Source organism: Gavia stellata, chromosome 6, assembly GCF_030936135.1.
Source record: "Gavia stellata isolate bGavSte3 chromosome 6, bGavSte3.hap2, whole genome shotgun sequence".
Classification (NCBI taxonomy): Eukaryota; Metazoa; Chordata; class Aves; order Gaviiformes; family Gaviidae; genus Gavia; species Gavia stellata.
In genome coordinates this window covers 21,291,925-21,319,781 of record NC_082599.1, presented here as the reverse complement: position 1 = coordinate 21,319,781, position 27,857 = coordinate 21,291,925, and the positions used below count along the sequence as shown (strand labels likewise).

The 27,857-nt window shown below is 37.5% G+C and overlaps 1 protein-coding gene across 6 annotated transcripts in view; it reads right to left on the bottom strand.

The window, feature by feature from the left end:
• The window catches only part of NEBL (nebulette), a 280,541-nt gene that overhangs the window by 8,852 nt on the left and 243,832 nt on the right, over positions 1 to 27,857 (bottom strand). For 3 of the 6 annotated variants that reach the window (XM_059819107.1, XM_059819109.1, XM_059819110.1), the window contains 4 exons: positions 27,030 to 27,201; positions 22,990 to 23,082; positions 21,882 to 22,010; positions 1,563 to 1,678 (listed from right to left, as the gene is read on the bottom strand). In XM_059819107.1, coding sequence (XP_059675090.1) covers positions 1,563 to 1,678; positions 21,882 to 22,010; positions 22,990 to 23,082; positions 27,030 to 27,201 — 510 coding nt within the window. The remainder of the gene's footprint in view (positions 1 to 1,562; positions 1,679 to 21,881; positions 22,011 to 22,989; positions 23,083 to 27,029; positions 27,202 to 27,857) is intronic. The other 3 variants (XM_059819111.1, XM_059819112.1, XM_059819113.1) reach the window with 3 other exon arrangements.

The window sequence follows — 27,857 nt, the reverse complement described above, 5'->3', positions numbered from 1 at the left end:
TGCATTCCCAGTTTTGGAAGGAGAGGCAAACAATGATTCTCAAGATGATTGAAATGATGTTGTTTCAACAGGTAGCCCACCACATAAGTCACTGGGAGATAGAGATATCAGGGAAATAGTAGCCATCTACCTGCTCAGAGAGCTACAAAGGCTGCTAAGTGCATTTCGAGATTTGCAAGCATCTCCGTTCTCTATCTGCTGGATATAAAGGCTGCTTTGCTCCCAACTGACTAGCAAATCTGCCGGCAAAACCCAGGCTTCCAGGTCTCCCACTTTTTGGACACTGGCCCTTTTGGAAAGCAGCCAGCTCCCGAAGTGCCTTGCGATATCCTTGGAAATTAACGGTTGATTCCAGTATCAACTGCCTCACAGCTGTCATGCAGGTGTCTAAAGCGTTCCCCAGGTTATTGGCTCACCCAAAGATGCAGGTATCTGGATCCCAGACTTCTCAGCAAGTTAGCCCTCTTAGCCCCCATGCAGCTGAGAAACTGGCAAGCCTGAAAGCACCCAAACCTCCCACAATGCCATGATCTTTACAATATAAAATGCCATGGAGTTTCAGTCTTAAAGAAAAATACAAGTTTCACCTAATCTTGAAAACAGCTTTTTTCTGCTCAGCAAGCTCTAAGTTTGGTTCATAATAAAATACTTCGTCATCTCTAAAAAAGCTGACAGAGGTAGTAAATATACATCCGTTCAAAATTACAAGTCAATATTTTTAAGGTAAAAGGTGACTGGATCTGAACTATGAAATCTCTAGACAGTGATATGATAAAAAAATATGATAACCATTAAATTTTATAAAAGTGTTCAAAAAGAAAAAAGAAGCTCAATTTCCTAAAAACCCCAGCTGCATACCCATTCAGTTCTCCTTCCATGATCAGTTACTTCTAAAATGAAATATTCACTCCAGCTTTACGTTCCCATCCACCACAATTAAGAACTTCATGACTGTGGCCATAGTTTCATGATAAAGCTTATTCTCAGTTGCCCAGCAGTATAAATCGATTTGGAGCAGGATCAAGTGGGTGCATGATTGTTCTGCTGAATCAGAAAGGGCACACCAATATGGAGTCTGAGCTAGCTTTACACAAGTAGAGATTAGTAATACGGATAGGCTCAAAGCCTGCTAGTACAAAATCAGTACATCAAAAAATCTTAAACAAATTTAAACCAACAGAGTGATCTTAAGAAATCAGTGGTTTTTCATCCAGCACCAGAAGCCTGAATTCATCACAGAGCATAACATCAAAACTCAGCCTGTGAAATACTGTCCAAGCGTTTACTATTTGTTTTAGCAGGTAGAAGATTCAGTTATTTCTCTGCCTTCTGGAGATCATAAATAATTTTTTTTAAAGCATTCTGACATAAAAGTTCTTGCCATTGCCCTCAGTCACTTAATCTTTTTTATACATGAGGACTATTACTTACATTCAGGACTAGGTCAGTCGATAGTCCAACTATACAATTAAAGGAGACCAATTCACTCACATTTAAGAGATTTCACAACAGCTAATGATGTTGCTTACCAAATAAAATCGTTCTTTAAATCCAATACTCACCAGACCTGCTGAATGAGACTGTGAATGCATGGACCTCATGGATGACATACTGGTCTGGTGCATGTATCCATATCCTTGGGACTGGCTTTGCTGATATGCCCCAGGGAGAACAGGGGCTGTGTGTTAAAGAAATACAGACACATTAAATAAGTCTAAAAAAAAAAGTCCTTATCTAGCATTTTGTAGAAACAGTAGATTATTTGCATTGTAAATAAGAATTCCTCAGTGTGAAACAGTTCAGAATTATTTCCATATACAACATAAGGGTTTTCATAGGCTGAATTACACATAAATGTAGCCAAAGCTATAGCAATACATCCACAATTAATATCAAGGTTAGTTGGAAGGAAAAGCTTAATGTACCTTAAGAAGTCTGACCATAGAAAGGTGTACAAAAGCTTGAGACACCACTAACTCAATTTTGATACTGCCATAGATGACGCACTAAATATCATGTACCATAAACTCCCATTTTTTTAAGGGAAGATTGATGAAAAAAGCTATATACTAATATAGTTTTGAAATTCTCTGTAATTAATTCTTATTGCAAACTAACTCTTATTTATTGGGCTATGAACAAAGGAGGACTGTGATTCACAGGAAGAGACAGAAATGTCAAAAAGCGAGCCCACAGTTGGGTTTCTTGGTTTATTCTGATTCCATCAACATTCTTACCCAAACACAGAGAGATCAATGGTTACTGAAATCTTTCCAAGTCCACCTCTTTCAGTATCTTCCTCTTACCACACAATTGTTCCACCTCTTTCACACTATTTTATTCACATTATTTTAAGAATTACATTATTTTAACACTTTCATAGGCTAATCATTAATATGTTGACTTTTATTGTACCAAGAGCTGTCAAAAGTGTTAATACAATCAACAAGGAATCCCTACCTCTATTGCTTACTAGGAAAGCATTTGTAAACCTTCCATAGCTGTTCAAACATCCTACTTTGGCAACAAATGGAATCAGAATGTGTTAAAAACATGTTTGATCAAAAATCTGTGAGAAATCAGCACGGCATAGGTGACTATCCACTATTTTCCCAGCAAGCCCAAGAAGCATTTTTAAAGCAAAATTAAGAGACTGGAGTGCTTTTCAAAATCTAACAATTAGAAGTTTAGTCAGGCATATCTGTGCATGTTTTGCAAGACTCTCATGCACTCTGAGAATAAAGATTTCTGGCTTGTATGGAGGTTATTAGCCCATCTCCCACTGTTATTTACCAAAATTCTACTAGTTCAACTGGAAATTCATTTAGCTACACTGAAAAGAAAATGCATTTCTGCTGATACTTCTTCAAGTGGTCCATTTTGCTGGTATTCTGTCTAACTCCTCTGACAAAAGCCATCTTTTGCTTACAGGAGATGGAGCCATGAGTCAAAAATCTTCAAACATGGAGTCAATCAGCAGTCCGATGCTTTCTGAGATACATCTCATGGGCTTGCTAGGAAGTGAAGAACCACTTCTGGAACAGCCATCACACACAGATTCAAGAAGGAGCAAAGCTAATCTAGGATTTAATGGGGTTCACAATGTATGGAAGGACCCAGGACTTGTAAAATGAAAAGATACAGGAGAAGCTGGAAACAACCATTAAAAAATAAAATATATAAGTAGTACTCATATTTGCAGTAATAATACTCCATCCTTCTCTGCTTCTTGAGTGATCAGGACAATAAATGCGTGTGAAAAAGGATTACTCAGACAATGTTTGCTGAACTATTTCAGAAAGAAAGGTCAACCTTGTGCTTTCAGCAAGGTGTTTTACCTATCCTGCTTCCCCAAATAACAATATCATTGATTTCAACAAAGTTTTTTCTTAAAACATCCGTTTAGTTTTAGTTAGCATATTTAAATGCACTAAGTATGTAATTATAATTTGGGATGTTATTTTTTTGCTCTACTATACATGTAAAGATAAGTAACGCTGTATATTTAACTAGGGGTTTTTTGATTTAGAAAACATGTTTCAAACTATTGTAATGAATAGATTGCTTTGTTAAGTGAGTGAAATTAAAGCGATACACAGTCAGATGCAACACTGGAACATGATGAATAATGGATGTTTTAGAAGTGCCAAGTTCATTCTAATGACATATGAGTACAAAGACATTTTTAAAGCAGTTTAATCATCAGAGAATTGCTGCTTGTTAACATGTTCAGAGGATTATCATGCATTAAGTGAATAGTCCTAAGTAGTTCATCAAATAATTTATGTTTCAGTGTTGTTACAAGCTATTCCTACATGACCAGATGTAGCCCTTCATGAAAAAATAGAGAAAAACATAATTTAATCAAAGGTTCTGCTATCCAGCCAGAATGAATACATTTTGCCTAATTCACTACCAGCATAAACATAGGTCAGTCCATAGAAGCCAATGGAGTCTCATCTCCTCATACCAGTAGTAAATTGGTCATGTGGGCTGAAAACTGAGCACAGCTTGGACTTTTTAAACTTAATACGAAGTATTATCTTAAGCCGACACTGGCTGCTGATCAGTCAGCACCCTGCCTGCTCTGCAGCCACAAAGGGCTGGTAGCTTTTCCCTGGTCCCTGGCAGAAGCAGATATGCTGAGAGTCCCTTTCTTCTTCCTGAGAGAAGTGAAGATGCTCGTAGAAACTTTTTACTCTTGATTCCTTCTTCCCCAAACCAGATCTTTCTCAATTCCTACCAATCAACCCTTGTCAGTGTAAGGCAGCAGGCCTACTGACAGTCAGCTTGATTATAGCCTCCAAATCGACAGGCTTATTTTGGGGAGGATAACCCACACCTCCCGCTTCTGCAACAACTGTCAGCAGCAGGTCTGAGACATGCTTTCCTCTTTTGCAATCAGCTTCTCACAAGCTGGGAGAATTCTGACAAAATGTCTCAGCGAACCTGTTTGCTAATTTACCTGCAACGATGGAAACCATAAGCCCAGGGGAATAAAGCATTTCTTCCAAAGCAGGAGAAATTTTGGGAAGCATTAGAAGCTGAAGTATTAGAAAAAGATTCTATACAAACAAAAAGAAGGAATTTCTAGGATTAGCTTTGCTAATTATCTTTCAGTCATTTATTTAGGTATCATATATATGAGCATGTATATCAGCACATATCAGTGTTGAAGACACTTGATTGAATAATTTCACCCTTTTTTTCCATGAAAAGAATACTTTCGTGGGGCTGCAAAAAATGATCAATAGTTTTTAACAATTGTTTACAAAAAATAGTTAAGAAATCTCCAGATGGTTTTCTATTTGGAAGATAATTTGGGAATCACATAAATAAGCAGATTACTGAAGCGACAACAGATCTGAGCTGTGTTTCTGGTGACATACCAATAATTCAAGGTAAGATTAAATGATGCAGAAAAAGAATTGGACTTTTCTTCATCATCATCACCCATAGTTAACTGCAATCTTTTGCCTTAGACCAAAGTATGCCTCAGACCAAAGTATGAAGTTCTATAACATCATGGCCTGCAGCAGCAGCAAAAGCAACGGTTTTAGTTAACCTAAGGGAACAATAAAACACAGTGGTGGAACATGAAATTCATTTAGGTGAAGCCAGATTTATCGCTGAGAGAGCTGAGGGCTGACCATTGTTCCCAGAAGTACAGGTGGATGTTTTTTCTTGTTGCATCAAGACTTTACCAGATGCATTCTTTTTTTTCTTGTCCCACCTACCAAGCAAACCAGATATTAATTTTAAATTACCTGCTTGAAGGAATTTATCATATTTCTCTTACTGTATCTTTATAGGCTTCCCCAGAAAAAAGAAAAAGAAAAATGAATGAACATGATAAAAGCCAAACGGACAGGAAGCCTCCAAGAAAAAGAAGCAGCTGAAAGAAAGATAGCAGGTATCAACTTGCTACCGCAGGCAATGGAGTCTGCAGAGTGTGTACTGATCAGGACATGCTTTGAGAAGGACTGGGAAAGAAAAAGATCAGACTGTGGAAACAGGAAAGAAATAATTAAGAGAGCAGTGTATAACTACAAAGTAAAAAAAGTTTATGCTGAAAAGAAAAATCATTTAAAGGGCAGGTTCCAAGAGATAGTATTTTATCAAAACCATACTTAAACTGTCTTTCATTCTTTTATACAGCAGAACCTTGATAATCCATGGTAAACCAATGTATCCCCACTGCTAACTACTGCATTTTTGCTGTTTATTACAATACATGCCATTTACTGGACCAAATGTAAAATAATAACAACTTCATTTACGCTTACAGACATCATGCAGTTTCAAGCATTTATTTCACTTCATGTGTTGATGTTATCTCAACTCATGTTTTCACTACTAGGCTACTAAGACTTCTGAGAACTCACCAAGAATATTGTTATTTTGTAATAACAACAACAGCATGAGAGAGCAGAAGTAAAAAGACTATGATTATTATGTGCTTAATTCTAGCGTCTGTAAGAGGATGATCAAGCTGTAGATTTTCTGAGGAGCACGAAAGTTGCAAAACAGCCAGAATCATACATCTTTGTGTTACTGACATTGTGACTAGCTCCTCCAAAACAGATGAAGCTGCTTATGGGAACCATGTTGCTCCACACATATTGAAGTCCTTCCCCTGTTTTGCCTTGCTGCTGCCTTATTTTCCACAGGTTGCAACATCTAGAGCAGCCCTCATGGTCTTAGAAAGTCTCTTCCATAGCTTTCAGTTCCTTCTTTCTTTTGCCTTTCTCTTAGAAATGACTCAGCTATGTCCCGTGCAGCAGAAAATATTGTCAAAGTAGCGACACAATCACACAAGGAGAAGTGTAGGTCTAGAGTACACTTCTGGGGTACTCGCGTACACCCCACGTGTTGTTCATGTGGGTGGGTCACTGCCTGAACTGCGCAACCCCCTTGACCACTTCCCGGTCCAAGTTACAAGACTTACATAGCTAAGGAGATACAGCCTTAGGGTAAACTATTGTTGCTGCATTGAAGCTGGTGGATAATAACAACTGATACATTTTTAAAGCCTTCTCCAGGAAGTGTCACAGAGGTAACTTAGGTTATAAACTCCGTCTCGGTACTTTATTTTTTTGGTTTTTATCACTTTCCCAGATGTTGGCTGCTGCTCCCTATCATTAAAATATTTAAAGTGTTGTGGCTTAAATTTTATATCGCCAATCACACCCTTGAACAAATTGGTACATTATCAACACTTACCAAGACTGGCATACTTGAATACTATCAACAGTTTTCACCTCTTTCCTGAATCTAACTGAATTCAGTGTTTCTAATAACAAAATTACTTCCACAGTAATGCACCTGACATCACTCAGGGTCTGATTTAGCTATCCTTATGTGCTGAAGTAGTACTTCCCCTCCAGGACTTGTGCCATCAAAATTTGCAGTAAGACTTTTGATGGAAAGGGACCAATCAACCTGAGTAAGGACAGAAAAAATGAATGCCAAACCGATCTGGCAAAAAAAGTAGACTACATGAAAAAGAACATGTATTTATATATGTATTTAAAGTTATATTTTAAATATATATAAAATATGTAAAAGTACTTTATGTAAGTAACAGAGACACAGTTTCAAAGAGCTTGAATTCAAAGAAAGGAAACATGAAAAACAAGAGACAATAAGGTACGAGAAAAGACACAATAAAAAAAAGAAGAGTCATGATACAACAATTAAGGTTGGAAGAGACCACTAGAGGTAATATAGTTTGTCTCCCTTTTAAAATCAGGGCCAAATTTGCAGTTAGGTTAGGTTGCTTAGGGCCTTGTCCAGTCAATTTTGAGTTCAGGATGGAGATTTCACTACACCTCTTTGGGCAACCAAAGTATCTTACAAGTATCTTGAGAAACAGTTCTAAGGAGAGATTTGAAGAAGGCTAATGCATTCATTTTGTGGAAGTTCACATCCTGCCCAAGCATGAACAGCAGGATAAAGGGAACATAACTGTGGTCAATCAAGAATTTAATTAGAGTTTTAAAGAAGGCCCGTATCACAGGCTAATCAGAAACAAGAATCTTGATACTTTGGCAGCAAGTAAGGCAGGAGAGATACAATGAGGATAGGATGTGAAAGACATAAAAAGAGAAGAAAAGTGGCTTGATTGCTATGGCAGATGAGCTTTCAGCAGGCTTTTAAAGATGATGTGCTAAACATAATTATCTGCTGAAGTTAAGAGTTTTGGAAGAACACAGCAGGTGTCATGAGGTGATACCTCTCAAAGAGGCTACAGGCAGTCCATCTCTGATTCCCACTGCATAGCTGAGGTTGATGCCCCATGAGTTGGCTGAGGCAATCTAACACTCCTACCACCCTTTCTCTTCCTCTCAGCTGGGTTGTTTTTCTGCTGGCTTGGTGAGCTAGGTCAGCTCAGCAAGGGAGCAGACCAGCAACAGATGCAGTGCAAGGAAGGAGGCAGGACCAAGTACCCAAGGCCACAGGCAGCAGAAGGCAGCAAACTGCTAGATCAGCTCAGCTGTCCCAAGGTATGCCCCCCCCAAGAACCTCACTTTCATGCAAGCTCCTCTGAGTTCAAGCCACAAAAAAACTGAGCTTCTCACAGATGCTTCCCTCCAGATGTCCCAGCATCCAGCTCCAAACAATGCTTCCCGTGTAATGCAGAATGCTCCTGTGTGCTAGCATGTGGCATGCACTGCACAACTACTAGTATCCTAGGTCTCCACAGTATTTGAAAAAAGTCATAGTGGAAGTTTAGAGAAGATTAAGTCTAATGCAACCAGCAAGAGCTGTCTACTTGACAGTAAAAACAAGTATCAAAGAACTTAAAGACTTTAATGAGTGTGCAAGGACTGCCCAGAGAGAGAGACGGTGAAGAGGTTGAGACGAGGTACAGAACTCTGCAGCATCCCCATGGTACAGAGCAAGTGGATAGTCTCTAAAGGATGTGATAAAAATAAGCAGTCACAGGAGTATAGAGAACAAATAGAAGAATACAGATACGTTAGATACAGATTACATTAGGAAAACCTCAGTAATAATTTTCCAGTGTAGAACGGATGGCCAGGTATGTTCCTGTCCCAAATTGGGAAAAGAAAAAAGGTCGCAAAGGTTCATGCAAAAAGAAATTTTAAAAATCAGGTAAAGAAACAATTTTATGCCAATCATTTCAAAAGATCTAGGTTTAATTTTGGTAATTTTCAATGTTTATTATAATTTATGTGACTCCAAAATTAAACATATTTCAACATAAAGCTGGATTCTTTGTTTCAAAAATGCCAAGCTATAACCTTAACAACCTCAAAACTGAATAAAATGGGGGGTTTTGGCATAGAGACATTAATCACAAGCAATCCACTCCTATAAAGAAGTTTGGCATTAAACTGCTATCTTCTGATGAACAACACTGAAAAATTCCCAGCCATCTCTAAAGTTAAATTGCTCAGCATTAACTTTTCCAATAAGCTAGGAAATGGAAACACATACTCTAAACTGATTATAACTCTTATCTATTATAGAGTTTCATTATTTTCTAGTCAGAAGGAGTAGCACAGCACAGTGAAATTTACTGGGAATAGGTCAGACTGCATAAGCATATAAAAAGCACTAACCTGAAGACTGCAGATGGTGAGACCTGATACAGAAAAATGCTGTTTTTAGAACAGTAGAAAACAACATGGTAAGGCATCTTGGCATTTTTTCTTGTAACAGTAAGTTTCTCTTCATTTCTTTCTTTTTTTTTTTTTTTTTTTCTTTTTCTTTTTCTTGCCCTTTACTTGTCAGTTAGGTTGCTTTCACGGATGTTTGAGCTACCAGGCTTGCTGCTCTCAGTGGTGCTGTCAGAAGCAGCAGTTTGTCTGCATACTATCCATTACAGGAGTCAGTATTAGTTAGTAAATGGGAATATCAAACCCAGATATAATTAGGTTGTTGAAATAACAACCTGCAAGTATGGCCTAATTCACACAGGGTGCTAATAAAAATCTGCCATGCTCACTGACCTCATTAGAACTGAAGCTCTGTACTACTTGGAGTCAGTGGCAAATTCAGAACATTACAAGCTTAGGAAGTTTCCATAACCTAAATTATAAAGAAATAAGAAATAAACCATGCCATCTTCAAATACTTGGGGGGGAAAAAAAAATGGTGGGGGGGTCAACAAAATTCTTAATATTGTATTTAAGATAACTAACATTAATTATTCATGATGAAAAAAATCAAAATGTCTCTACTCTCAAGACTACTCACTGACATATTACAATGGATAAAATAAAATGTCTTAAATTAAACTTCACTACTGTCATGATTAGACTAAGACTGTTTTAAGTACCATTATTTTATAACACCATTTTATCAGCTAGCAAAAATTAAGCCTAACTATATGTACCCACCATGTAAGCTGAAGTAGGTTATTATAGGAAATGCAGAATCATACAATTATAACTCTTAAAAGCAGTTTCAATATAAGAAATTAAAATTTTACTTTGAATGAAATTACAACAGAAGATCACAAATAGCTGTTTAACATATGTCAAAGAAAACAAAGAAATTTTGAAAGGAATAACAAAAAGAACATCTAACGTGCTCATGCCACATGGAATCCTGTATTTTATTCGTAATTTGTTTTCCTTTTAGGGGAGGACTATCTCATATTTCAGTTACTCCTGAGAGCAAACATACTCAAAAAAAATTCACCTGTTCCAAAATTCCTGATTTGTATGAACAGCCAATGTCTAAAGCCAGTAACCAATACTGGTTACACTGGTCTCTGTTGTTTAAGTCCATCATACAACCAACAGCAGATGGAGTGGGAATTTGGGAAGTACTAGCTAGTTTAGTGGAAGAACAGTTGGCAAACTGCCTCTCTAGTACACCATGGTCTATGTGTCTGGTCATTCAGGCCTTCTCCTTAATTCTTCCTATTTTGAGGAACAGTGGATCAGTCAATTCCATTATATTCTTTTTCAGGGCAATCTATTTCTTGAGGTCCATTCTGGCCTCTCTGAGGGGTCTAAATCTCTGTACTGCAAAAAGCCAGTCTCTCATGGACATTTTTTCCTTTAAATAAAAGTAGTACGGCTTTCATTACCCTTCAGAGGAACTGCACAAAAGGGCTATATTCAGAGAAAGCCCAGGCTAGCACAGTCTCCAGAAGCCATGTCTGCAAGCAGGTACTGAATGTCATAGTCTAGAGAAAAATGAAAGGAACCCAGGATATCCTGTTTTCTACTGTCGACATGAAAAGAAAGAGGACAGCCAACTGAACATCCGCCCTTTTCATCAAAAGACAATACCACATGGAATATTTTTGCCAGAAAGTGCTTGCAGATACTCCTTAGACCATCATTTCTACTGAGGAACTGGGGGTGGAGAATACTGAGGCACAGCTCAAAAGACTTTGTGATCATTAACACATTATTGTCAGCGTAAAGCACCACAGAGTTATAAAGTATTAAATACAGGTAATCTTGTGCTCTGCCAACAGGAGAGGAGAAGAAGCTGGATCCCAAACAACCCATATTCTCCCTGCCTGTGACTGTGTCTGACTGTGGAGCAGTGAGGTGGTGAGTGGCAGCCTCACAGCCTGCAAAGAGCACGAGCTAATCCTGTCCTGGCAGAGCAGACAATTTTGATGAACAGAAAATGGCATCAGCTTCCCCAGACTGCCTTTGGAAGGCCATTTAGGACTGTAAGACTTAAAACACTCAGAAAAACAGATTTGATAAATGTAATTCCATAGCAGTCCCTTAAAACATAAGCTTTTTCACACAAAAGCTAAAGGTATTTGTTATAAAATAGGGTGGTAAATGATCTCCCAGGAAATTCAATAAATGTTTCAAAAGGTTACCAGCCTTTAAAAATATAGGAAGAGGCTGCTTGTAGTGTTCACTCATACTGACATATTTTTGTGGGTTTTGCTAAAGAACAGGATAAAATGGAAATGAACACAACACAAAATTACAATTTAGAATGAATGACAACAATTACTGTCTTCATCCAACTTCTGTGAACAGTTGGTTTGGGGATTTTAAAAACTGTATGAATTCTATATCTGACATTTAGAATTTTATGGGCAGTTGCAACAATCTACTTCACTTACAATTTAATTCACTTAAAGTACAAACCATGTATCACCCTTCCAGATCTCACTGACTAGTTCTTACTACAGCACTGTAAAAATAAAACTATCTCAACTATTTAGCTTCTAACCTTAAAACTGGAATGGTATTTGTCCCCGGTTTTGAATCCTAAAATGTCATTTTAGGGTTATTGTGATGAACACTGAATATTCTAAGTCAATTAAATGTAGTGCAACTGACAAAAAATTACATTTTGAATATTCAACTATAAAATCTTTTCTAGATGTTTAATTCACTCATTTTCCTCATAAAAGCAGATTTAATACATTAAATACTCTGTTGTAACCTAAGGACAAAAGAATTACTAACTGGGACTAGAGGAGAACGGATTGTATATTTGGAGCACAGTTTATACAGATGCTATGGGAGTGGGGAGCGCCTTGGCTGGTTGTTTTTACTTTGGCAGACCCATTGACCTATATGGATTGTGAAAATGATTTTTTTTTACTATAGTTTCTAAAAGACAAGGTCTTCAATTCATCTCTATAACCTCTAATGCATGTATTTCCACATATATATTCTACATTATATTATGTCTTAGGAATTGTTCTAGCAGTTCAAATATAAAAGGACTACCCCCATTCATTTTATATGGATTATAACAGAAACTGCTATGAATATTATTTTGGAATTGGTCTTCAATGGTAGCCGCACAGTCCAAAGAGTTTAGTCTATGTATCTATTAACAGCTGGTATATCGTAATATTTGTATGTATCCCCATTTCCCCTACTGGTATTGTAACTGGGACATAACCAAATCACAGGGCATCCTGCTCTGGTGTTCTGAGTATGAATTGCAGTCAGGATTTGGTGTCATTGACAAACAAACCTTAGTGCCAGCTGACTTCTTTGCCTGACATTCCACCTAAGCTGCAGCGTGTCTTAGCTGAGAAAACAGTACAATATGCCTTTCCTTTCCTCGCACACCGCACCACAGTCTTTATTTATGAAGGCACAAAATGTCTGAAAGCCAGCCTGAGGCATCCTCGGTCCTAGTGGGGCCACGGTGTACCACAGGAAGCTGCAATTCCTTCTTAAATTGTGAATAGGCAGGGTTTTGCTCTAGGCTTCCTCATAAATGGAAAGAGTTAGAAAAAGTTAGTAAAATGAAGGTTATGTTAACATATTACACTACCCACACACCTTCAATTACAATTTGAACTCACTTACATTTACTGAACATTAACTGTTGCCCATTTGCATTAAAGAGAGAAGCCTGCAAGTTCTTCTTACGGAAATTATGCTTTGATTTCAGTGCAGCTATTTATTTGCATAGTGGATATAAACAATCTGAGCAATGGTGGAAGGATAGCATCAACCAGGATCAAGTATGTGACTGCACATAATTTTACTAATTATACGTATTGTCTGCTGGATATAAAATCCTCTGAAGTGTATCAAAAGCTGCTCTAGGGGACTACACTGAACAACTGAAACAATTACTTGTCAAGGGAGCCATTAACACTTCCAACTGTTGAGTCACTTGGAAACTTCCCTTCCACTTTCTGCTCACTAACTGTTTAAAGAAAAAGGGAACACCAAACTCAGAGAGCCAGCAGGGCAAACAGAAGGATCCCCTGAACTGCTTCCATGCTACAGAAACTGAAAATGGGATCTCTTCTGGATTCTCCTCCACCTGGATGTGTGGGAATTGCCTTTTGACGCTGCCAGTTGTCAAGGGTGTGGGAGAGAAGCACAGAAATCAAAGACAGGCAGAGGGAATCTAAGCAAAAATATTTTAGAAGTGTGAAATGTAAAGCTCTCCCTGGATCATTAACTCGTTCTCAGTGAACACACACTGAATGAAAATGTGCTTTCAGGTGAATCACGATTTATATCTCAATGTATTACAACCAATCTGGGATATTTAGTTTTATTCCCAGAGCCCTAAATCAAACCTTAATCAAAATTTACCTTAGCCCTCACTTGGAGGGCCATTTGAAGTTTCAAGTTTTACATTAACAAATAGGGTTTTACAGATACTTCATACCTCTTGGTAATGGAAAAAAATTAAATCTAATCTTCCAAACTAATTTCTCTCATGTTCTGCATTAACAAAGCACTCATCAGAGGACACCAAAGTCTGATAGCCAGACTAGGACAGATGATAGATTCAATAATGCTCAAGCTAGTGCACAAATGTGGTCCCACTGCAACTCTGGATTCCTAGACTTACATGGCTTAAAAGGCTGAAATGCATTATTCAGAGGAGACCAAATTATATATTAAGCAGTCAGAAATCTTCTTTTCACAGAAACTTATACAGAACTTAGCACACGTGTAAGGAACACATCCAGCCTTTTTTCTAGCTGAAATCTGAACTCTCACAACCAACCTTCCATCTAATTTTCCTTCTTACCTCAAATCTTAAGGTGAAAAGGTATCACCTTTCTAACACCAGGAAACCTCCCACTGTTTTCAAAAATTCCTCTATCTAATGTCATTATTTTTAATCAGAAGAAAAAAAATATATGCCCTTTTGAACATCAGGAATCACTGCAAAACAGGAGGCAGAAGCTGAAAAAGCCAAATACACCTCCTTCAAACGAAAGGTGCTCTGCCTTGCTGCCTGAACAAGCACTGTCCTTTTGGGGTACAGTGTGGTTACAGCAACTCTTTACAAAGGGAACTATATCATTTCAGCAAAAATCTGTTTGAGAATGGAAGATCAGGAGTCACCAGTTTCGAAGGAGTGTAAGCTCTCTAACAACAAAAACTGTTCACACTAAATAATTTGTGGTATCACATAGGTACCAAACATATGCATGCACTTGTGCCCATATTACATGCACAGAGAAGTGTTTAGCCAAGTTCAAAAATGTTACAAGAGATTTATGGGTTTGACTGCAAGCATCTGTACTACATTATACACCTAAAAACAGAAAATCATCTGATCACCAAGATGGAAAAGCACAGTTTTACCATGACACTCTGGAGTGGAAGACAACTGTTTTTTTCCCACACGTTAGTTTTCAGATTGGCAAACCTGCTGGGGGCTTGCATGTAAAAGAAGCAAAACCAAAGCACCATCTAGTCCAAAATAAAAAAGATGTCAGAAACAGATGTAAGAGTCTGGTGGATAAGAGAAGTGTGGATGTGACCCTCACCAAGAGGGAGTACACAGAGCATTGTTTTGATGTGCTCAGCCTTCTGTGGCAGTGCAGCCTGCTGATACACTTGAAAGGGGACAAGAACCCCACAAAAGCCTATAGTTCTTCCTGTGAAATCTACAGTTCCTCTCCCTCCGAATGCCATGTTTGATTACCAGACTCTAGGGAACAACATTATGGAAACAGAGTTCAGCTACCTAGCATAAAAGAACCATTCTTCCTTGGCTGCCAGAGAAGAAAATATAACTGCTATGTCATTCTGCTTGACCTCCTTAAAATGACAGAGCTTAGCAACTGAATATGAATACGAAGAGGAGTGAAGAATTCCTGCCCTGTATTCCTACCAGCTGCACCTGGAGATAGAAGATAGATCTCCACATTACAATATAAAGAGCAGTCAGGTATTATTCCCTCTTTTTATCTTTGACTTGTCTCTTACTAATGGTGATTTTTCCATCCTCAAAACCAGAGGGTTTTTAATAAAAAATGATGGGAAGGATAGAGCAAGGAAGGGAACCAAAACCTGTTTCTTTTCCTCTTCTTTGTCCCTCTGTTTGCACAAGAGAAGAGTATCACCACTGTCCCAGTGCAAGCAGACTCCTCGGCCCACATACCAGGGAGCATCTCTGCCATTCCAGCATGTGAAATAAAGAGTTTTCTTCTCCATTTCATCTAACAAGTTCATCTTCTGACCAGACTAACCAGAAGCAGCAGCACAGTTCCTTGTTCTAGGATTTCCTGTGGTACGTATGGGTGGGTTTCAAAGCCTCCGGCAAATCATACAAATAAACATTTTAGATACAGAGCCACAGATACCGGTGTGTGCTAGGGGGACAGAAGGAGACATCCCTGAAATCAATGTTTAAAATGTCAGTGTTGGGCTGAGAAACAAAAGCCCTCTCCATGAGTTGGTACACTGTGCGAGGCTGTTCCCAGTGATACACAGTAATTCACAAAACCTACATTTGCTCTTTGCAGGGCTGCATTCAGACTGCAGTTCAAACAATAGTACTTCCAATGGCCTACAACACGTTACTGCCTTAGTGAGGCAAGGAGAAAGATAACCCCTGGAGTTTGGAGAAAGGGAGGGGAGCAGGCTCAGCTACTCTGGAGCCTTTCTTCTTCAGAAGGCTCATATCACACAAGGAGGACATGCCACTAGGGAGAGAGATGAAAGGACTTACTGTTTCTCATTGACTTTACTTCCACTCCAAGCTATATAAAGACTTCAAAACTTTAAGTACCCATATCCCACAGGAAGATACTGCGGTACTGTGTGTTCTGCAGTCTTCAAAGACTTCGGAGTCAAATTGCCAGCATGCCCATTTGCCATATTTATTCCTCAAAGGTTGCACTAATCTTTTCTGGATCTGACCAATTGTTATGTAGTATCAATGAAGTATCTAATACGAATTTTCAGTTTTCTCATAGCAACCTACAGATTACTTTTCAGACTGATAACAAAAATTAAGAGACTATCAAGATATAAGTTCAATTTCATGGTTTGTTGAAATTTGTGTATTTGGATTGTCAGTGTGAGTAGAAGAAGGTAACTTCCCAGGCAAAGGCAAAGGCAAAGTGAGAGACCTGAGTGTTAGCAGCAGACCCTTCTCATCAGAATAAAGAAAGGAAGACCTTAAACCTCAGATCAAGGCCTCTCTATGTTAATTCTTACTACTTGGCTGGTGGCAGCAGGTGAATTGAATCCGAAGAACTTAGGCTGAAGGAGACAAGTGTAAATAGTGAACATGCAGCCAATCAGTAACACACTGGCTCCAACCAAACACATGAAATTTTAGCACTCATTTTTCAAATGCAACAAAAGGCACTTGAAAATTCTGTCCTAATATCCACTAAGGTTTCCTACATAACATGAGGTTTTGTGAGTACAGCGAACCCAATTTCTGTCTCCTACAGACTGACTTCTATACAGGTTTTAAGATAATATGATGATGACGACTTAGAAAATAACCAAGAAATCAATTTTTTTCCCAGCAGAGTAACAATATATCTGTGACTGAACAGAACTGATACTCACCTCTGAATTCTCTCCATCTACAGACAATTTAAAATAAGAATAAAGGGACACCTTAATACCCTGAAAAATTCTGAACATAAGGTAAGGAAAAATGTATATATCAATATCACACCTATATGCTGATGCACACCAATTAAACTAGAAATTAAGAGGAAAGAGAAGACAAAAAAAAGGGAAGGTCAAAAGCAAAAGGGGAGAAAACCAACCTAAAAGGTTTCAACTAAAAAGAAAAAAAGGGTGTATCAGGGACAAAAAAAGGTAAATTCGTCTATTGCAGGATGTTCATTAAGATAATTTTAAAGTAGAAACCTTCAGACTGAAAGCAAAACTTGGTAATATTAAATAAAATCCTGCTGATTTAAATCAAAGAAAAACAGGAGAGTGCTAAACAGAAAGCCCCACAGAGCTACAATAAATTGAAATATAATTGAAGTGAAAACTGAGAGGAGGAAGAATATTAGAAAGTGAAATAAAAACATTCTGCAGTTGAAACAGGATTGAAGGAAACCAACACAAAAGGACTTCGATAAATAAAACAAAAGGAGGAACCCTAAGGAAAACACTTTCACTGAAGTATAATGAAAACAAAATGTGCACACAAATTGTTGCATAATAGAAGACACAGAGAGAGATAGAGAGATTGAATAAATAACAGTGAAATAACAGTGATACTCTCTCAGTGCAGATGGGTCTTCTCATTCCAAACACACTAAGAGGAATTCTTCACCTCAAAATGAGTCAAAGACCAATGCAAAACAGAAGTGACAAAAACAGTAGTCCTAGTAGCAGTGTCATGGCTCATCTGCTATCATCTGGCCAGTCATCAGGACGCTCTGTTCCAGTAGTACACAAATGTGCACAGTCACTTCCCCGCCATCATGGCAAAGCCTGGAATTTGTTCCAGTAGTAGCTAAGTGACCCCTGTAGACACTAGGTCAACTCCCTTAAGAACAAGTTTCTGTGATCTCAAAGACTTGAATTGTTTGACATTTTAATCATAAACCAGAATTTTTCTCTGGTTGTCTCTTGTTTCTTTGCTTACTACAAACAATGGGCCTGAAGAAAAATATTATTTAACCTTAAAGGTTTAGTTGCAGCCTTCACTTTATCTTGCCACTCTTTGTCTATACCTACACACACACACGGCTTTGAGCAACTGAGCTTGGCTTCTGTGATTGGCAGTGGATCACACACCACAAATTCACTTCCGTATCTTACATCATACCACGCATTAACACTCTCGTGTTAAAACGCCCTTTCCTTTCCCTGCCTCAGTCTCCAGAGATGGAACTACTGAGAAGAATATATACAGTAAGTGTTCTAAAATAACAAGCCTTTAAAAAAAAAGTCTCCAATATTGTGAACTTGTCCTATTTTCAAGCATTTTTACTCTTGCCTTTGGGGGAATGGAACTACACAAAAGAGTCTTGAGCCATAAGGCTGTGAGCTAAATGCCATTTTCACTTACTGAAGTAAGTTACTAGCAAAAGACGGGATATTAATTTTATATGGAGACCTTAAAACAGGAGAAGGTATCTTTATAAAAATACATGCTTTAGCACAACTTCTGAGAAACACTGTAGAGACCATGAATACAAGAAGTCCAATTAGGTGATATCTGTATTCCTTTCTGTCATCGGACACCGAAAACTCCGTTATTATACGTAAATGGAAGTTACATGTAAAACCAATTCATTTCCTTCATAGAGTAGATGGTTGAAATACAAATACAACTGTCCAAAATAATGCAAGACTGGAATACGTGTTGAGCCATATGAACCAGGTCATCCTCTTCTGGTGTCTGAATGCAGACTAACAGGATGGGACCTTACTTGTAGGGGAAGAAGGGGAGCAAGAGAGTGAGTGTGAAAAGAACCGGGAGAAAACAGTATGTAAGACTGCACAGAAAATCAGGACAGACAGAAAAGTCTTTATAAAGAAACTCCAAAAAAAACTAGTTGAGAAATTTGTCAGACACAATGCTGTCTAGAAAGACCTGAATTGAAAGCAAGGAAACTGTCTCGTTGCTTTTTTTTTTCTACAGTGTTCTGTGAAGAAGGAACTGTCTGGTCTGTCTTTATAAACAAAAATAAATCTGACATCCATATATCTCAACTCCTCTTTCTGACAAAAATAATCTAAAAAACCTTCCCAAAAATGAATGAATAGCTCCATGTCTGAGAAGTTGCAACACCAGTGTTAAAAGTAGGATTGAAAGAGAGAAATTGTTAGCTTCTGTTCCTCTTTAGCCAAGTTGAAAATAACTACTTGAAAAACAGTTGAGAATTTTGCAAGAACTAATGTGGCACCCAACTGTTTCTGCAAAGTGCTACATGACTTGCAGAATGGCTTGCAGGTAAAAAGGAAATCTTTGTTAGGGCGGTAATTAATTACAAAGCATTTAGGTAGACCGAGAAGCTCTAGTGCAACACCTTCTGTCCAGTATGGCAAAAAAATTCAGTGATACCATGAAGTAATAAAGTCAACCTTGAAAAACACTAACAGAGAGAAGCTGCAAAAAGGACAGACAAAGGTCAAAAGTAATTTCAAAAAGAAAATAAAAATGAAAGTTCATCACCTGCATCAGGCTTGCTGGAAAGCATTAACAGTTGCTTCCTATCCAGTTTTATCTGCAGTACTCTAAAAGGGAGAACAGGTATTTTCCTGAACTTACACCATGCAAAAATCTACTGATCCGTAGGGAAAGCTCCCTGGGAGGCACACTTGGCTCAGCTCAACCTCGTCATCTGAAATAACAGTCAGGAAATCAAATAGGAAGAAGTGATTCTAGTGAACAACATTAGTAGCCTCCCTGTGATGTTGTTACTGAAATTCCCCAAAGACAAGAGAGAGTTATTTAGATCTGAATAAGCCTTTAACATCCAGTATGAAGACAGGGACCCAGCTAAGGTCTGGGAGAGGTGATTAAGGAACAATTCCATCAGTAGTGGCAGTGGAAGACTTGAATTGTGGGTCCAATATCAGTAGAAGTATCTAGAATAAATTAGCAATTGAACAACGTAGAAATATCAGAAAGATGATGAGACAAGGCCAAAGACACTTGGAGGCTGTAAAATCGGTCACAGGTCTCCAACTGTCTTTCATGTTGGCGCACCATCAGATTGAACAATTGCCAGTGAGAAACACTGCTAGATCTAAAAGTACAAACTCCATGAGAAACAGCTGTGAAATCCCAGCAAAATGGATTTGGTTCTCATTTACTGTGGTATGCCATAAGAGATACTGTATAAAGGTCAAGGGCAAACTCAACTTGTGGCTATGTGCTAAACAACATTCTGGATGGGAAGCTGCCACAAAAAAGCTCGGTATTTTTGACCAAAGATGCTATCTTCTTCTGTTTTTTTTCTGAGTGTGTTCACAGAAATGGCATTTTCTTGTAAATTGTTAGGATTATGTCAAATTACTTAGCTCTAGCATTTATTTCTCCCCTGCAATGGGAACTGTCTGCAAGTGCTCAAACTCTGGTTAGCCAGCTGGGTCAAAAGCGGAAACAATATCTTTCCAAAATATGTTATTCTTGGCAAGGATCTATTTGACACATCACCACAACAATAGATTTAAATAGAGACACAAAAAGCAAGCTTGCTAGTGCCAAAACAACCAGGAAAATAAAGCCCATTTCCTATTCTCAATATGCCAAGTAGTAAAAAATATCTGTTAACAATCAAATCAAGCTGACAAAGCAATGTGAAAATGGCTTGGAATAGAGCCAAAAAAGATCAGAACAGATACAAAGAGACAATATGCACCAGACTGTGAAGCCCACTTCGCATCATCACAGAAAGAGACATAACAACCAGCATGATGTGAGTTATTGCTAGCATCAATTAGAAGAGTTGGGAATATAGTTAAAATATCAAATAAAGATGGACAGACATGATATAAGGGATTACAGTTCTGTCAAAGACGTGCGTTTCTTCCTTTGTTCAGAGTTAATTCTTCAGTCTGAACACTTTTTTCCTCACCGGTTCTTAATCAGAGCTACTTGTATGTATTTACATGGCACCTAACACAATGCAGACTCCCTAAAAGCTACCCACTATAATAACATATTGCTCTGGTGAGTGGGAGAACATAAACAGGCACAGTCTACAATTAAGATGCCTTAAAATCTTATAAAACCATAGGTAATTCAAGGATGCCAGACAACTAAATGGTAGCAGTATCTTTACTCTAACACCTTCTTTTTTTTAAAAAAAAAAAAACCTAGTAACCCTTTGGATAACCTTATCAATGCACTTTCTTTCACAACTGAGAAGTAGAAATCACTGGGTTTTTAACATATGTATTTAGAATGCAATGTTTCTGAGTATTTACAATTCACCAGTCAAGTCTACTACACACTGTAATGCCACTAAGGTGACTAGACCCTTATTCATCATTTTCATAAATTTTGTTCTAATCTATGGCATCAAACAAATGCAAGATTTGGTTTCGTACCTGGGAATGCAGGTTTGTCAAATATTCTAATGTTAATCCATGTTAAACAATATGAGACTATATAAGCTTCCCAGCTGAATATTAATCCTGGTTCCCAAACTGCTGAGAGTGTAAGAAAACTTTAATGTGTGAGAAAGTTGCCAGTTGATACACCTTTTTTTTTTTAAGGATGGAAAGAGAGAGCCACAAGCACCTGCACAGTTTTAATAATGGTAAGTACTTCAGTCACTAAAATACTATTATATGCTTAATTCGCCCACCAGAAAGCACAAGGTAAATTTATTTTTTTCAGTTCAGAGGTGTATTTTTCAGTTACATTGTGTCTTTCAAGAGAAAAAAAAAAAAAAACAGATTCATGTACATTTTGCAAAAACACAACACACCTCCTCTTAAGCACTGTAAATGGGAGTTAGCAGGGCTTTTGGACTGACAGCATTACCAAAATGGTGAAAGAGAACACACAATAAAGCAATACGACATGCAAGAAACTGTGCAGTCTTGAGATTTTGCTTTGCTTCCTTAATCAATCAGGCAATAACTTACATAGTTTCTAATTATTTGTGACTATACAAGGATATGGAGTTAATACAGGCCTGTGAGGTCTCAAGAAACTGTGATAGTGTCATTAGTGAGAAAGGTGGGAATAAGGGGTACCTCCTTCGTCAGATGGCCTTGTTATCTCACTGCAGTAAGAAAAGGTAGGGTTTGTGTCAGAACCATCTGATTTATAATCTCCCAAACTGGTGGAATGTAAATACTGCTTACTGTAATGGCTTGCTCTTTCTACAAAGGTAGAAAAACAGAATATCACAGTAAATACATGACACAAGTGCAAAAACGAGCAACAACAAAAAACCCAACACTGCTAAATGGATATTCATACATTGATGGCATTAAAATTAGGGAAAAGTGAATTGTTCACAATTTTGTATCCATTTTGAACACCACTGGTTCAAAAGGTTGCTTCAAAATCAGATACAACTAAGCTCGTTCTCTGCTTTAAAAGAATAGCAGAAATGGAAGGTAGGATTGAGATACTGGAAAAAAAAGGGGTGAAGATGAAGCATATGAAAATTTTCAGTGGAAAAATCAAAATGTTCCTTTATGCCAACATGCATACAAGTGCATGTGGAAATACTGCTGTATGACATTCAAAAGAATATTTAAAGTTCCACTACTAGTAGCAACGAAAATACACGTGCGAAATTAATCATTCAAAATAAACACTTCTGGGGAGGAAAAAAAAAAAATCCAAAAATTTGTAGAGCCAAAACATTGCTGCCTATTATTACATTACCTTCTCTCCTTTTCGATCTACCCTTAAATTATGAACACCTTGGAGTTGCAAACAATAGCACAAGGCATGATATCATGTGCCCTCTAAGCAAAATGCACATAGAAAAGAAATCAGTTTCATGAATAGGCAACCTTCTATATCTTTGACATTTTAGTAAGGTCCAAATATTTGAAAATTCTACTTATAGTGAAGACAAAGTAGGTCAATGCTTTTTAAGTGACTACTTGTAAGTGGTATGAATAACTGTTGTTTAGGATAAGATTTATTTCACTATTTCTTATCTGCACATATGATTACAGCTGAAGGTCCTATAAAACACTGTTTTTAAAATACCACAGTTATATATATCTATCTATGAAAACATAAAACATATGGCTGGCACATTGACCTGAAAATTTACTGTATCAACTTAATTTCATAAACATAAAAGGCTGAATTGGGGAAAAGTCAGGATATAAGCAATACCAGAAAGCATATGCAGACTCCTAGACTGAATATTGTCCTCCAGAGGATCAATGTCGAAGATGGAGCCAGGATCTGTGCGCCAAACTTTAAGATCTTTTCCCAAAGCACAGAAATTATAAGACAGACGAACAACAAAGGAAGTAAAAGCATGAAAGGAATGAATTTTAACAATCAGCAACTAATTTCCTTCATCTAGAAATTAACCAAAAGATCTAGATATTCACCTGAAAGGACCGGAAAGCATTAATTTCCTGCTTAAAAGAACTTAGTGCATTCATTTTAAGCATTAACATTATTTTAAGAAGACTTTTTCTCCCAATTATTGTTTTCCTTCTCTAAATATGACCATAGTATTTTTAAGTCTAAATAAATGGAAACAAGTTAAATATCACATACCAGAGCTCTTTTCCACTAGAACCAAAATCATCAGAGCTACAAGATTATCTCCCCAGTCCACCAAGAGCATCCTTACTCCATGGAGATGCTGCAGTATATATCCCTATAGCTGACAGCTGGCCATATACACTCTACAGCTGACAGAGGCACTACAGGCCCTCCTTTGCATACAGTAGAAATCAAGTCAGCCTAATAAGCAGAATCAGGGTCACAGTTTGTCTTATCCAAAATAAATTTCTTCAAGTTGCCCAATTCATATAAACTCAAAAGTATCCATCTTTCTTAATTAATACAAAAAATGGACTAGGGTGACAAATTCAGCTGCAGAAATTGACACTGTAGACACCTACAGTTGGGTAAAATGAAGCCCACTCTTGATCTTAATTAGTAATTCCATTTGCCTTCCAAATATCTAAGTTTCCTCAGACACAGACCTACTGTTGATCCACTACCCCACTATCAAAAAGCATTTTTGGAATTCAATGTATGGATTCAGTAACAGTAGTAATCATTAAGATCTTCAGCTTTAATTCATACAAGTAAGTTACTAATATCTCTTGAATTCACATGTCTGAACCAGATATTGAAAGAAAAGAGTCCATAAGAAATAATTAATTTCATATCTGAGTTAAAGTTATAGTAACAGCAGAACAGTGAATACAGATTCCACCATGTTTTTAATAAACTCTTAACAAATAATTAACGTGTTGTACAAGTGAAGAGGAGGCTTATAACAAATGCAGAAGCAGCTACAGTGTAAATTCTTGATCTACTCACATCTATCTAATATATACAGTTCATATCTGCTATGTCTAAAAATATAATAATCATTTAATCTCTCCAAACCAGTTTAAAATAAAAACTTGATGTAAAGTACACTCAAGTTAAAGCACAAATCTATCAGGTCACACCTTTTTACTAGTGGTTTGCTTCTTGGGCAGACCTGTCTGAAAGATTTACTCAGCGCACTGGAAGCAGGAAAAAATAATTGTCTTCCCAACTTGGTCCCTTTGCTGGTCTAAGTGGTACCAAGCTAAATAATGGGTTGGTAGTTAAAGTAGGACTGTGGGGACCCCAAATATGTCATGTTTCTAATGAATAATAGCCTAGAAGCAATGGAACAAACAGACAGAGCTAATAAAACAAACCCCATGGCTTTAGAATATATTCAATGTATGTACATTATGTGTTATCTACTGCAACTCCCATAAGGTGAGGCATAGTGCTAACTCCCTCTTGACAAGACAAATAAAAGCCAACGCAAAATATTTTGATAAACTACGTGTTAGTCCTAACAGTGATAAATTATGCAACTACATAAAGCACTGACAGGCATGAGAGGGGTGGGGGAACTGGTGAATGCCGAACTCTTTCTGTTTGATCATGCCTTAGTAAGTAAAAACATAGTAAGCACAGCTTCATGGCAGCGTCAGTGCAGCAGCCATTGATTTGTATTGATTTCATCTATCTCTGTAAGCTGAAATAACATACATAGAATCAGAACCTTGGCAATTTATAGCACCTATCAATTTTAACTTCCTGGTAATTTTTGCCAATCTAAAATATCCTTATACTCACGCAAGAATCACAAAGCCTCTTTAGTCACAGATCTGAAGCTCAGTTAGATTAATTTATCTTGATGGGTTTAGAATAGCTTTAGCATGGTTAAAACTAGTGCCTATTTTCCAAAACAGACGCATTAATTTTAGCAATCAGGCATTTGAAAAAATTGTTACAGCTTCACTGATAATACTTCAAAAACCAACCCAATTGACTCTAACACAGAGGTAGTTTTCCTAACTGGCTGAATAATTATCAGCTAGGAAAAAACTGAAGACTCATAGTTGTTTTTTTTCAGTCTGTGATTTTTTTTTTTTTCTAGCTGCCAAGGACATTCCATGAGCAGGGAGCTCACTGCTTCTTTTTAAACAAGCAGATATTATAATCGCAGTTCACTCTGAAAAAGCATTAGCTGAAATATCACTGGATATTAGGCTTACAGGTTTGTCATGGCCTCCTTCCTTTAAATAGTTGCACTATTTTTGCTGTTTGGCGAGCATGGGGAGTTAAGAATTCCTCTGTGTTTTGATACTGGAGTATTTGATGGTGATAAACAGTACTAGTATTTCAGTTACTTACAGCTCAAAAATTTATCTCAGGGATGTTCTTCATCCTAATCTGTTTGTGCTAGCAAGTCTTCAGTTACTGAAGACAGGATTGCATATGATTCTTACATAGGGTTACAGCACACGTGCAATGCAGTACAGAGTAGGAGGTCTGAAGTGCACACTTAACAGCATATTGCAAACTGTATATTAAACTGCAATTTTAATGGAGTTTTTCTCTCTATCTGCTGGCTGCACCACTTCTAGCTATGGAAGTGAGTTCAAGTGCTTGGGTCTCTACAGACAACTATTTTCTGAACAAGTTGTTGCCCTAGATCCAGAACGTGTGACCCTCTGAGACTTGCATAGTATCAGTACCTTGCCCAGGCAGAGCTCTCTAAACACGCACTTTTGAGAAATCCCTTCTCTAGCTGTAGCTACAGACCTGTAAAAGGTGGCTATACAAAAGGAAAGAAATACGCTTCTTTATGTGGTGGAGACTCATTTGGAGACTTTAAGGAAAAGGCTGAAGAAGCATCTGCCAGGAATGATACAGATCTAGTTAACCTTGCTTTAGGCAGGAGGATGGACTATATGACCCACTGATTATCCATTTGACCTGCAATTTCTCTGATTTTTGAGAGGTAAAAACTCAACCCTTTCCATTATTACTATGTATGAAGGATTTCAGAGTGCTGTCTCAGCATGTTTTTCCATATGCAGACCCTCTGGTGCCTATACTGTTGTAAAGCACAGAAAACCAGAAAAAGTACACACCAAAAGAAAGGAGAAAAAAATAAAAATGTCAGGCTACCATTTCCTTTGCCATAGCAGACTTACTAACTTTTAAGAGATTTCAAATACCCATTTTGATTTTGACATAGTGTTTATTATGAATAACCCAAATGACATCTTAATGCAATACACTGTCGCTACATACAAAACCAATCTGTATTCTACCCTCTGAACTCTTGGTCTTATCTTGGACCATCTTTTAGAACATCACTTCTGAACACTGGTGTTTGGCTTACCAGAGATCTAATGAGTTATTGATGAATTACTGCTTGAGATATTTTGAAAGCTGTGTGAAATCCTAAAAGAAGAGGTAAATGAAGCATGTGCAGCTCTGGAGAAATTGCTGACTGACAGAAGAGGAATTCTCAAACTGGTCTGCAACATTTAAACATTGAAATCTTGGAGAATCACAGCTTTAATCTTCTCTTTTCTGTGCAAAATGAAGATTATTGCAGATATTTTGGACTTTCTTGAACAGTCAAAATTCAAACTTAAAGTAATAGCAACAAGTATCCATATTTAAAAAAAAAATTACAGAGCAAATGATAATGTATCTTCTATTCATTCGCATTATTACTTTACTAGAAGCTGGCACTGAATCAGTAGTTCAACACAAGTTTCACGCTGAGAAAAGAGTGAAAATGAAATCTGGGAGTACTTTTTCTTGGTTATAATGGAGAACACAAGCAGAGGCTTTCATCTTCCCCACAGTGTTTTCAATAGCAACAGTATTTAACAACTTACCAACAATTATTCCAGGTCTTCTATCCATTTCAACAATATGTGGATGCACACCTTTATATGCTGCATCACTCACAATTTGGGTGGTTTTCCGCACACGCTCTGTTACAGGATCATCTACCACTGGGGTGAAGCCTCTGCCCTTTGTCTTCTCAAAATCTTCATGGTATTTTACCTAGGAAAACAAGAACAACTAAATTTTTCCCCAGCTGCAATTGATATCAAATGATTATTCTATGCAGGAATGCATACATGTTTGTTTTATGAGGCACTTATATTCTTTGGGTTTTGTACCCTAACACAATTGTTACACACATGAGATAGACTGGATGGCCGGCCAAGTCTTTTCTGTCTCCCTAACTTGATTTCCTGATATTTTATTATCATTTTTGCATTTGTTTTCCATTGCCACTGAATTAGGCATTCACTCAAGCAGCAAAGCATCATCTTACAGCCACACAGGACAGGAAAAGCCCTCAGGAGGTCATCTGGTCCATTCCCTTCTTCTCCCAGATAGGATAGCTCTCTACTGATGTAGACAACTACATCTGTCAGTAAAAAATGTTCCAGCAGTAACAGTTCTAAAGAACTTGAGTATTTCCATTCACTGAGAATTTTGATTGTACACACAATTTCATACCACAGGTACTCTTTTGCTCTTTTCTTTTATCATATGCCAGTTGGCTTTAAACGTAAGTTTTTAGAAAGAACTGCAGTTATTCTAAGCAGCCTGCTTTCCAAAAAAAAAAAAAAAAAAGTAAAACCAAGGACATTAGGGTAGAAAGTGTTATATAACCAAGTGTTGGAACAAAATCGGTATTAGTAAGAGTT